This window comes from Muscardinus avellanarius (genome assembly GCF_963383645.1).
Source record: "Muscardinus avellanarius genome assembly, chromosome: 16".
NCBI lineage: Eukaryota > Metazoa > Chordata > Mammalia > Rodentia > Gliridae > Muscardinus > Muscardinus avellanarius.
Window position 1 is genome coordinate 31,770,518 of NC_137802.1, and position 12,514 is coordinate 31,783,031.

General features: G+C 48.0%; 1 protein-coding gene across 3 annotated transcripts in view; it reads right to left on the reverse strand.

Annotated features, from left to right (window-relative positions):
• The window catches only part of MMP28 (matrix metallopeptidase 28), a gene marked incomplete at both ends in the record, with an annotated part of 32,542 nt that overhangs the window by 5,484 nt on the left and 14,544 nt on the right, over positions 1-12,514 (reverse strand). For all 3 annotated transcript variants that reach the window (XM_080712317.1, XM_080712316.1, XM_080712315.1), the window contains 2 exons: positions 5,377-5,564; positions 5,699-5,778. In XM_080712317.1, the coding sequence (XP_080568443.1) occupies positions 5,377-5,564; positions 5,699-5,778 (268 nt within the window). The remainder of the gene's footprint in view (positions 1-5,376; positions 5,565-5,698; positions 5,779-12,514) is intronic.

Below are 12,514 nucleotides of genomic sequence, written 5' to 3' on the forward strand. Positions count from 1 at the left end.
GAGAGCCCCTGATGTGGTGGAGAAGCCCCCAAGCCTGGGGAGATAATGCCTCTGCTGAGGGGAGTGCTCAGACCGAGAGGACTAGCCACCCCCTCGAGAGGCCCCAGTTTAGGGGCTTGGCCTGGGGATGTCCCAGTCTGAGGGGAGAGGTGTGGCCTCTGCCCAGGGAAAACCTGAAGGCGGCTGTCTGAACCACTGGAGGATGTTCTAATTCCTCTCCACAGCCTGGGCGGAGCCTGGCGAAGCTCTGTGCCTCTCCCTGGCAGCAAGTCCCAGCCCCTGCCTACAGAGTCAGGGCAAGGAGCCCTAGGTCACAGCCCTGGTGCCCCATTCACTCTCTCCACCCCCATACCCTCCTGCCTCCTCCCCGAGGCTCCACCCTGCCCCCTCGAGGGCCTGGGGCCTGCAGCTGGCCAGCAACCATCAGACCAGTCTATGTGAGGTCCTGCCCTGTCCCTCGCCCTCCTCCTCACTTCCTCAGGGACTCTGGGAGCTCTGAGGTGAAGACAAATAGGAACAAAGGGTGTGTTTTGTCACTGACTCAAGGAGATTTTCCATCTCTGCCTAGTTAAGAGTTTCTCTCCCTTTTCCTCAAACCTCAGTTCCTCCCTGGGGCCGAGACACTGGCCTCTGCCCCAGCCCAGGGAAGCCGAGCTGGGCCCCTCTGCCCTCCACCAGACACCACCCAACATGGGAGCAGCTCCCGAGTTTCTCAAGGGTGGTTCCTGGCCTTGAAAACTTAGGGGCTGAAATTGTGGTCCCATGGGGAAGCCTGGGTCCAGGGTGGGGGTAACTGAGACCCAAGGGAAGGGGCCTGTCCCGAGTCCCAGAATAAGGAAATAGCTGAGCCAGGCCCTGACCCCTGTTGTACTACAGAGAAACACACCTATTTGCTATAAATCTGCCTGAATATCTCTCTTTTGGGGCAGAACACCAGCTCGGTACCGGCTAACATTCTCCAGAATGGGAGTGTCTTAGAAAGCAGAGGAGCTGGGCTCTCCTGCCCCACCTCCTGAAAGTGGACGCCCCTTCTCCCACCCCAGAGCCCAGCTCCATTCAAGGCAATGTGTCTCCTCACAGGGTTTGTTTGGCCTGGCGGTCACCCAACCTCTGCCTCCCAGCCAGTGAGCAGCCCTCAGGGAGGGACACAGATGATTCTAAGAAAGGGAGGGAGACTGAGAGGCCTGGGGTCCAGAGTTCATTATGTAGAAAGAATATTTTGCTAGTCACTGAAAGTCTCTGAGGGGCACAGACCGTCTGGTACTGAGCTGTTCACACACTACTATGGGTGACTGACTCCTGGACACCCCCTCCCCATCCTTTAATACTCCAGCAAAGTGTGAGGTGGCTTCTCCTGCCTTTTTGCAGTCGGAGGAGGCCCTCTCTCCATGGATGGGAAGGAGTTTTAGGTAGCCAGTGAAGATGGCCATCTTAGGATAAAATTTCTTTGAAAACTCTGTGTGTGTGTGTGTGTGTGTATGTGTGTGTGTGTGTGTGTGTGTGTGTGTGTGTGTGTGTGTGTGTGTAAGGATAGGAAGGATGAATAGAAACAGGAATTGAGGGAAAATGACTGTTTCCTTGGGAGTCAGGCTGGATGGGGGTCGCTGGTGCGCCCACCAGGAAGGAAGGGACTTCCCCGGGGATTGGTCTGAGCCCTTTCCCGTCTTCTTCTAGGCTTCAGGCGCCACCCTAAAATCCTGGCCAGAAGGGGCTGCTTTCCATGGTGGTCCCCAGGCCTCAGTGGCACTTGGTGTAGCCCCCATGCCCTTGTTCCAAAGTCTTAAAGAGAATAAGAAAAAGGAAGAGGGGAGAGCTAGATGCTCCACTTGGGGAGGAGGGACCTTGGAGTCCTGACTTCTAGCAGGCAGAGGATGCTGTGGAAAGAACATGGATTGGAGCCGGGCGTGGTGGGGCACGCTTGTGATCCCAGTACTTGAGAGGCTGAGACAGGAGGATCGCAGGTTCACGGCCAGCCTCAGCTACTTAGTGAAGACCTCCACAACTTAATGACACCCTGTTTCAAACTAAAGAATAAAAAATGGGGCTGGAGGTGTAGTTCAGAGGTAGAATGCCCCTGGGTTCCATCCCCAGTCCTGAGGTGGGGGGAGGGAGAACATGGGTTGGAATCTCATTACCTCTGCTTGCAAACTTACATGAATCGCAAAATCTCTCTGGTCCTCAGTTTCCCTGTCTGCGAAGTGTGGCTGATAGGACTTAACCGATGTGCGTTTTAAATGGGATAGCAATGAGAAGCTGTCTGGCCTGCAGGGGGTGTTTGGTAAAATCTGTTTTCATCTTTCTTTTCCACCCCGATACACCCCTGTGCCCCCCACCCTGGGCCCCATCAGCTCTGTGAAGGAACTGGCTTGGGGGGACTAAAGAAGTCAAATCTATGGGCATAGAGAGGAGCAACTACCTGGAATGAGATTGCCAGTTTTGACAAATAAGACCAAATTTAGTAAACGGACCAAATAATGTTGTATATATATGTGAATGTATCACTATGAATCGCATTCTCACATACAATTACATTCACCAATTAAAAAAACTAAAAATACAGGATGTCCTGTTAAATTTTAACTTAAAATATAAATAAAATTCAAATGGAATTATTTGTGTTTATCTGAAATTCAAATTTATCCGAGCATCCTGTATTTTCTCTGGCAACCAAGTGCCTCTATCCTCTGTCCAAAAGAGGGATGCTCCGAATTGGCTAATGACAACTGTACCACGTTGGCTCCTTCCCTGGGGCGTGAGAAGGTGAGAAGGGGCCAGAAGGAAGCAGCGCCAGAGCTTCACCAAGTGCAGACTGTTTCTGGGTCCGCCCCTCTTTCCACTGTATTCCCAGACAAGCCCCTTGCACTTGGGCCTCAGGGACCAGCTCTCCTTTGTAACCTGAGGAGGTGGGCAGCTCAGATGAGGGAGGAAAAGGGGAGCACCCAGCTCCCACAGCCAAGTCCTGAACCCAGGGCCTCCAGCTGCAGAGATGGTATTCTCCTGAGCTCACCCTTCCCCTCTCCTACTTCCCCCTTCCCCATTGCTGCCCAGAAACACAATGGGCTGCAGAACCTGTTGACGGTAAGGACACCTTGGTCCCAGGGCCCAGACCCTATTGCTGACTCTTTGCTTTACCAGGCGTGCAGACACTCAGGTGCCGTGTAGATACAACAAGCTGGACGGGCAGATGCCTGGAAACAGCCTCCCTCCAGCTGCCCACAGTGCACCGCGTCCTTCTGGATTGGCTAAGTGGTGAAAACAACCCCGTTCGTAAGGAATACTATCAGTAAAAAGTAGTTAACGCAATTAAAAGTGGCAGTGGCCTGAGGCACACACAGTAAAATTAATTATAGGTAAAAGCTGACTGAAAACTTCATCTTGTTAGCGTGTGTGTGTGTGTGTGTGTGTGTGTGTGTGTGTTACTGGGGATTGAACACAGTGGCATTCTACTTCTGAGCTACACCCCAGCCCTATATTTTATTCCTAATTTTGAAACAGGGTCTCACTAAGTTGCAGAGGGCCTCACTAAGTAGCTGAGGCTGGCCACAAACCTGTGATTCTCCTGTCTCAGTCTCCTAAATCCTGGGATTATAAATTTGTGCCACTGGGCCTTGCCTGTTAGCAATCTTAAGAAAGTGAAAATTGACCAGAGAAAATTAGACTTAGTTAAAGCAATCATGATAGTAAAAGGGCACACACAGCTTATTATATGTGAAAAAATTGACAGAAGAATAAAATCTTCATAATCTTAGATCTGTACCATTTGGGCCTAGGATATCTGAGTTTCGAATATTTGGCAAGGAAAGAGAGAAAGAGAGAAAGAGAAAGAAAGAAAGAAAGAAGAAAGAAAAGAAAGAGGGAAGCGGGACAGGAGGATCAAGAAGAGAGAGCGGAGCCGGGCGTGGTGGCGCACGCTTGTAATCCCAGCATTCAGGAGGCTGAGACCGGAGGATCGCAGTTTGTTGCCAGCCTCAGCTACTTAGTGAGGCCCTCTGCAACTTAGTGAGGCCCTGTTTCAAAATAAAGAATAAGAAATAGGGCAGGGGGTGTAGCTCGAAGGTAAAATGTCCCTGGGTTCCATCCCCAGACAAGAAGAAGAAGAAGGAGAAGGAGAAGGAGAAGGAGGAGAAGGAGAAGGAGAAGGAGGAGAAGGAGGAGGAGAAGAAGAAGAAGGAGGAGGAGGAGGAGGAGGAGGAGGAGGAGGAGGAGGAGGAGGAGGAGGAGGAGGAGAGGAGAGCGTGGCATGGTGGCACCTGCCTGTAATCCAAGCACTTGGGAAGTTGAGACAGAAGGCTCGTAGGTTTGAGGAGAGCCTCAGCAACACAGTGAGGCTCTCAGCACAACTTAGTGAGTCTATTTCAAAACTAAAAAATAAAATAGGTCTGAGGGTATATCTCGGAGGTAGAATGTTCCTGGGTTCAATCTCCAGTACTAAAAAAAGAAGAAGGAGAAGGAGAAGGAGAAGGAGAAGGAGAAGGAGAAGAAGAAGAAGAAGAAGAAGAAGAAGAAGAAGAAGAAGAAGAAGAAGAAGAAGAAGAGAGTAGGACGAGAAGGGAGGGTATAGCTCAGTGGTAGAGCTTGAGGTCCTGGATTTGGTCCCTCATATCACAAAAACCAAAAACTAAAAAAAAAAAAAAAAGAATGTGAGAAGACAAATCTATAAAATCACAGTAGCAGAAAGCATAATGTGTATAATATGCTATGATGAAATGTTTAGAATAGACTGGTCCTCAGAGACAGAAAGTAGATTAGTGGCTGCCAGGGGCTAAGGGAGCGGACAATAGGCAATGATCACTAATGGGCATAGGGTTTCTTTTTAGAACATTCTGGAATTAGGAATTAGATTGTGGTAACTATTGCACAATTCTGCAAATATATGAAAAACCACCACATTGAACACTTTAAATGGGTAAATTACATAGTATGTGAATTCCAGCTCAATAAAGCTGTTCAGATACATGTTCTGAACAAAATTGGCCAAGAGATCATGTCTTTGTTGAATAATTGCAATGAAAAAGAATCGATTCTGATGGAAATAACTTGGGTAAAATATAAATGCAAAATGTTGGCAATAGTTTAACTGTCTACAGAGAAAATCGATCAAGGAAATGAAGTGTGCTTGAGGTATGATCTGGAAAATACTTATATAATGAAAATTCATCAGTGTGGGTGGAATTCTGCTTTAAATGTCTATGTTCGCAATTATGGGTCTTTGAGTTAAATGGTCCTATAGGTCCACTACCCCCCTGCCCCAGGGAAGAGTGTTTACTGGTAAATCCCAGTCCCAGGTTGAGCTAGTTCCCCCAAACCCCTGCTGCTCTGGCCAGTGGTTTCAGAACACAGGGAATCCCAGCCCAACTGGATCTTAACAGTGATCACCTTGCTTTGCAAAGCGTTTCTTACGCCTCATTTTGGCCCGGCGTCCGGCAAACAAGGCGCTGATCCTCTCTGTCCAGGTTGCATGACTGTCAGTATCTGCCACCCCACAGCGTGGACGTGTCATCTGCCGCAGAGTGGCAAAGTCCAGCACGCCACTGACCGGCAGCTGGGACACCCACTGGAACTCTCTGCCAGGAGGAAATGAGATGAAGGACCACAAAGGGAAGGTGGGTGGTGGGGGTGAGGTCAGCCTTCCCGGAGGAGGGAGAAGATAAGAGCTTCGCACCCTGTACACCCAAGTCCCCCACACCCCTGCTCCTACCTGACGGCATTGCTGAATTGGGTGGAGGTGGGCGCTTTGGAAATGTGTTCATTGAGGTAGCCATACTTCTCCAGGAATACCTAGGGGAGAGAGAAACATCAGCTTTTCCTCCATGTAACATCCTTTCCCCCTCTCTTTGTATCCAAATGTCCAGAGGACATATATTCTGCCCAATCCCGCCTCTTGTCCCAAGAAGGCCTGTAAATCATAGCAGAAAGAACCCTTGTATTACAGTGAAAAGAACCTGACCCCAATTCCAGGTCACCATTGATTCGCTGGATGATCTCTGGGAACTCACTCAATTATTTCTGAACGTTTGGCATCTTAGGGTATTGCTAGAAATCTAGCAGGGGAGCCGGGCGTGGTGGCGCACGCTTGTAATCCCCGCGCTTGGGAGGCTGAGACAGGAGGATCGCGCGGGTTCGAAGCCAGCCTCGGCTACTTAGGCTCTCAGCAACTTAGTGAGACCCTGTTTCCAAATAAAAATATAAAAAATAGGTCTGGAAGTATAGCCCGAAGGTAGAAAGCCTCTGGGTTCCACCCCAGTACCACCAAAAAAAAAAAAAAAAAAAAAAAAAAAAAGAAAAAAAAAAAAGAAAGAAATCTAGCAGGGCATATTTGACAATTATGGGCTCTGGAGTCAGGCTGGCCTGGGTTTGAATCCCAGATGTGAGTTACTTTTCTAAGTTACAGGTTTCTCAACTGTAAAATGGGCTTAATAATAGTATTAATTTTATAGGAATTTTTGTTTGAGAACTAATCACAATAGTTCTTATAAAGTGCTTAATGTAGTTCCTGACGTAGGAGGGATTCCATGCAAAGTGGCCATTATGTGTTTATAAATATATAAATATACCATTAATACGCATCGAATTGTTCTGAAAATTGAGCACAGTGGTACATGCCTGCAATTCTAGTACTTGGGAAGCTGAAACTGGAGGAACACAGGTTTGAGGCCAGGCTGGGCAATTTAGAGAGACCCTGTCTCAAAATAAAATATAAAAAATACTAGGGGTGTGACTCCATGGTCGAATGCCCCTGGGTTCAATCCCTAGTACCACAAAATGTTTTTTGAAAGTTTGTTCTGAAACATCCTATCTCTCTAGAAAATGCTCAGGGCTGATCAGTCTATATATGACTAGATTGGGAATTCTCTAATTCTGAGTTCTTCCTAAGCAATTCTCCCCCCACCAAATATAGATGCAGTTAAGGCTTTATGACAACAAATATACTGACCCACAACCTTAACATTTATATTAAAACTTGACTTTCAGCCAGGCATCGTGGCACACACTTGTAATCTCAGTACTTGGGAGGCTGAGACAGGAGGATCACAGGTTCATGGCCAACCTCAGCTACTTAGCGAGACCCTGTTTCAAAACAAAGAATTAAAAAATAGAGTTTAGGGTATAACTCAGACATAGAATGCCCCTGAGTTCAAATCCCAGTATGGAAAGCAAGCAAAGAAAGAAAGAAAGAAAGAAAGAAAGAAAGAAAGAAAGAAAGAGGAAAGAAAGGGAGAGAGAGAGAAAGGAAGGAAGGAAGGAAGGAAGGAAGGAAGAAAGAAAGAAAGAAAGAAAGAAAAACAGCCGGGTATGGTGGCACATTCTTGTAATCCCAGCATTTGGGAGGCTGAGACAGGAGGATTGTGGTTCGAAGACAGCCTCAGCTACTTAATAAGGCCTTCTGCAACTCAATGAGACCCTCTTTCAAAATAAAGAATAAAAAATAGGGATGTGGGTGTCACTCGGAGGTAGAATGCTCTTGGGCTCCATCCCCATTACCAGGAAAACAAATAAACAAACAAACAAAACCTCAACTTCCTAGAGCTGTATATTTTGAATTATAAATCTGCAACATCCTTTCATTATCTTTTTTTTTTTTTTGGTGGTACTGGGGTTCCTGAAAGCCCTTCTACCTCTGGGCCATACTCCCAGACCTATTTTTTTTATTTCTGGAAACAGGGTCTCTTAAGCCAGCGCAGCTGGCTTTGAACCTGCTAGATCCTCCTGTCTCCGCCTCCCAAGCCGTGGGGGGTGGGGTGGGTGGGTGGGATATATGATTACAAGCCACCACGCCAGGCTTTCATTATTTTCTAATTCATGCAATGTATGAGGTACCCTGCTAGGTGTAAAATAAATAAGACAGCTAAGACAGCTCTACCAGGGCACTGTGGTGCATGCCTGTAATTCCAGTACTTGGGAGGCTGAGACAGGAGGATCACAGGTTCAAGGACAGCCTTAGCAATGTATCCAGACTCAGCAACCGAGCAAGATCATGTTTAAAAAAAAAGGCTGGGGTGTAGCTCAGATGATTCAATCCCTAGTAAAACACACACACACACACACACACACACACACACACACACACACACACTTCTAAAGCAGCTTAAATACTAGTGGATAGAGGAAAACAATAAAAACATAAGTACCAAGGAAATGAATTGGTGCTATAAAGAAAAAGAAGAAAATAAAAGCTGGGTGTGGTGGCACATACTTGTAATCTCAGCATTTGGGAGGCTGAGACAGGAGGATCACGCAGGTTCAAATCCAGCCTCAGCTACTTAGTGAGGCCCTTTGCAACTCAGCAAGATCCTGTTTCAAAATAAAGAATAAAAAATAGGGCTGGGGATGTAGATTGGAGGTAGAATGTCCCTGGGGTCCACACCCAGTACCACAGAAGAAGAAGAAGGAGGAGGAGGAGGAGGAGGAGGAGGAGGAAGAGGAGGAGGAGGAGGAGGAGGAGGAGGAGAAGGAGGAGGAGGAGGAGGAGGAGGAGGAGGAGGAGAAGGAGGAGGAAAAGGAGGAGAAGAAGGAGAAGAAGACAATGACAACTAGGTGATGTAATTGAGAAAAACTCAAAAACTTTACAATTGGGATGCCAAGGGAGAAACCCGAAAGAGCAAATATTTGATCTGTGTTCCTAAGAATAAGATGCAGCCAGCTAGGCAAAGAGGTGGGGAAAGGCTTCCAGGTGGAGAGAACAGCAAATACAAACGCTCTGAGCTAGGAATATAGCATTGATCTGTTTAAAGAACAGAAGGGAAGCCAGGCGTGGTAGTGCATGCTTGAAATCCCAGCATTTGGGAGGCTGAGACAGGAGGATCACTGTTCGCAGACGGCCTCAGCTACTTAGTGAGGCGCTTTGCAACTCAGTGAGATCCTGTTTCAAAATAAAGAATTAAAAATAGAGCTGGGGTATAACTTGGAGGTAGAATGAGCCTGGTTCCATCCTCAGAACTGCAAACTAAAACAAAAACAAAAAGAACGGAAGGGAGCACATGAGGTGCAAAGAAGCCGGACCTGAGATGAATCAGAGAGGAGGGTGTTGACCAGGGTAAGGAGTGCAGGTTGGTTGGTTGGTTTGTTTATTGGTGGTGGTACTGGGGATGGAACTCAGAGGATTTCTACCCCTGGGCTACACCCCCAACCCTTTATTTATTTTTTTAATTTAAATTTATAAACAGGAGCCAGGCATGGTGGTATACACTTGTAATCGCAGTACTTGGGAGGCTGAGACAAGAGGATCTCAGGTTCACAGCCAGCCTCAGCAATTTAGTGAGGCTCTCAGCAACTTAGTGAGACTCTGTTTCCAAATAAAAAATAAAGTAGGGTTGGGGGTGTAGAAGGCCCCTGGGTTCCATTCCCCTGGACACACACACACACACACACACACACACACACACACACATTGTAAACAGAATCTTGCTAAATTGCTGAGAACTTCACTAAGCTCCTGAGGCTGGCTTCCAACCTGCGATCTTCCTGTCTCAGGCTCCCAAGTACTGGGATTATAGGCACATGCCACCACGCCTGGAGGTGAAACCCAGAGTCTTTCTACCTCCGGGCTATACTCCCAGACCCATTTTATATTTTATTTGGAAACAGGGTCTCACTAAGTTGCTTTTTTTTTTTTTTTTTTTGGAGGTCTGGGGATGGAACCCAGAGGCATTTGACCTCCGAGCCACACCCCCTGCCCAATCTTTTATTCTTTTTTTTTTTTTTTTTTTGCGGGTCTGGGGTGGAACCCAAAGGCAGTCAACCTCCGAGCTATACCCCTTGCCCTATTTTTCACTCTTCATTTTTGAAACCGGGTCTCACTGAGTTGCAGAGGGCCTTACTAAGTAGCTGAGGCTGTCTGCGAACCACGATCCTCTGGTCTCAGCCTCCCAAATGCTGGGATTACAAGTGTGCGCCACCACGGCTTCTTAGCTCTATTTCTTAACTCACAATAAATCTAATCCCAGCTGCTGCCCTAAGGATCAGGCACATCTGGGAAGGAGACTAGACCCTGAGAGCTAGGCTTGGCAAGCCCCTACGTATTTGCAAGTGTCCAGCCTCCTCGTGGATTTCGTTTCCATCTGTCTTCAGCCACCTCCACTGAGGGCCATTTTCAGAAAATGAAGCCACTTCCCATAAGGAGCTGTCATTCTAGACGGCAGAACTCTTCCAAGTCTGCTTTATAGCGTTCCTGTAGTAATGGAGTAGTATGTCAGTGCTGTTATTTTCCTCTTTTTTCTTGTGAATGCATGCTGTTTTCAGATGTATAATAGATTGAAAAGGTGCTAGTGGCTGCCTCAGGAAAATGATCTATTGCTCCAGAGAATATGGCATCATGGGATAGCCACGGGGTGTGAAATTGAGAATCTGCTCCCAGTCCTGACTCTGCAAGGTGGCTGGGGGCAAATTACTTTTCCAAGCCTCAGTTTCTTTACCTATGATGTGAGAATAAGATGAACCCCACAGGATCCTCAGAAGAACTAAACAAAGCAATGTACATCTAGTGTAGTTCCTGGTCCACACCAAGTACTTAGTAAACAGGTCACCTAGCTGAGTCCCCTGGAGGGGAAGAATTAACAAGACACTTGTGAAATGCAGGCCTACTACAATGGGGGGACTGCTCTGGACAAGGCTGTTGCACCTCTGTCCTCAATCCAGATGTTTTCACCTGGCACTTGCCTCACCTTAGCCAGGTGCTGACTCTCCTTTGCCACTTTCCCTGCTGAGGACAGACACAAAGACAGGTGTGTGTGTGTGTGTGTGTGTGTGTGTGTGTGTGTGTGTGTGTGTATGTGTGTCTAGGCGCACGGTACTGGGGATCCAATCCAGGGACATTCTACCTCCAAGATACACCCCTAGCCCTATTTAAAAAAAAATTTTTTTTTTTTTTTGTGGTCCTGGGGTTCCTGGAAGCCCTTCTACCGCCGGGCTACACTCCCAGCACTCCCAGACCTATTTTATACTTTTTATTTGGAGACAGGGTCTCTTAAAGCCAGTGCGTCTGGCTTTGAACCTGCGAGATCCTCCAGTTCCTCCCAAGCGAGGGGATTACAAGCGTGCGCCACCACGCCTGCCCCTATTTAAAAATTTTTTTCAAACAAGGTCTTACTAGGTTGATGAGAGTCTCACAATTTGCTGAGGCTGTCCTCAAACCTGCGGTCCTCCTGTCTCAGCCTCCCAGGTATTGGGATTCCAGGTGTGTGCACAAGCTCTGGCTATAGACAGCTTTCTAAAGGAAACCAGGGCATTCGCTCAGGTGCCCTGAGAAGCAGTTGTGCTGGCCTAGTGACTTAGGAGAGACCGGGTCACAGGTTGGCTTGGCTGGCACTCCCTCGTCCCTCTCTGCACAAACCCGCCCAGCCCTTATCAGGGAGTTGGCTCCAGTTCTGGAACTGTGCAGCCCTGGACAGGGGGAGGGAGGGGAAATTGTCTGGCGGCGTCTCCGTTTCCTGGCTGGGCTGTCGTGCCTGGTACTCTGGCAGGCAAGGTGTGGGGAGGCCTTTTCCAGGGGCTTGGTCAGAGAGGAAACTCTGGGCTCAGGGATCCTGTAGCAAGTAGAGCTGAGTTCCTAGTAAGTAGAAAAGCACATGCCAGGGACCAGCCTGGTGGAGGCACAGAGAAAATAGGGACAAGACATTCAAAGAATTTAACATTTTATGTTTCCATAATATTACTGAAATATTACAATGGTAATTATCAGGATTTATGGCCTCTCAAACTTACTTATGCTTAATATTCTTTTTTTTTTTCCATACTGGGGATGGAACCCACGGGCATACTAACTCCGAGCTGCACTCTCAGCCCTATTTTTTTATTCTTTATTTTGAAAGAATCACCCGGTGATGCTTAATATTCTTATATTAAAAATTTTCACATCTGGGTGTGGTGCCGCATGCTTGTAATCTCAGTACTTGGGAGGCTTAGACAGAAGGATTTCAGGTTCATGGCCAGCCTGGCTACTTAGTGAGCCCCTCTACAACTTAGTGAGATCCTGTTTCCAAATAAAGAAACAGGGTGTAGCTCAGAGGTAGAATGCCCCTATGTTCAGGCTCCAGTAACACACACACACACACACACACACACACACACACACACACACACACGAGTTTTCTAAACAGCCTCCAGTTAGGGGCTGGTGGGGTGTGGCAGAGCCATGCCTTGCCTGAGGGAGGGGACAGAGTTAGACTCCCTCTGCCGCCGGAGTTGTCTCTAAACTTGAGCCATTTTCCCTACCTGTTTCCTTCTTCAAAGGTGAGAGAATCATCTGGCTCTGCGGAGGAGCAGGGTGTGGGCCGGGCGGAGGGTGGCACTGAGGCTGGGGATCCTGTTTCTGGGGTTTGTCCTGTGTCTGAGGGGCTCTAGCTATGGCTGTCCCACTTCACAGAGGCCGCGCTCCCGCAGCTGCTCCCCACCTGGGCGTTCCAGTGGGTTCCCTTCCCTGCTCTCCACCTGGGAGCCAAGGCTTGAGCGGGAAGCTGGAGGGCTGTCCCTCAGGTGACTCACCCTGCTCTGGCCCAAACCTTGGGCAACGTGCCTC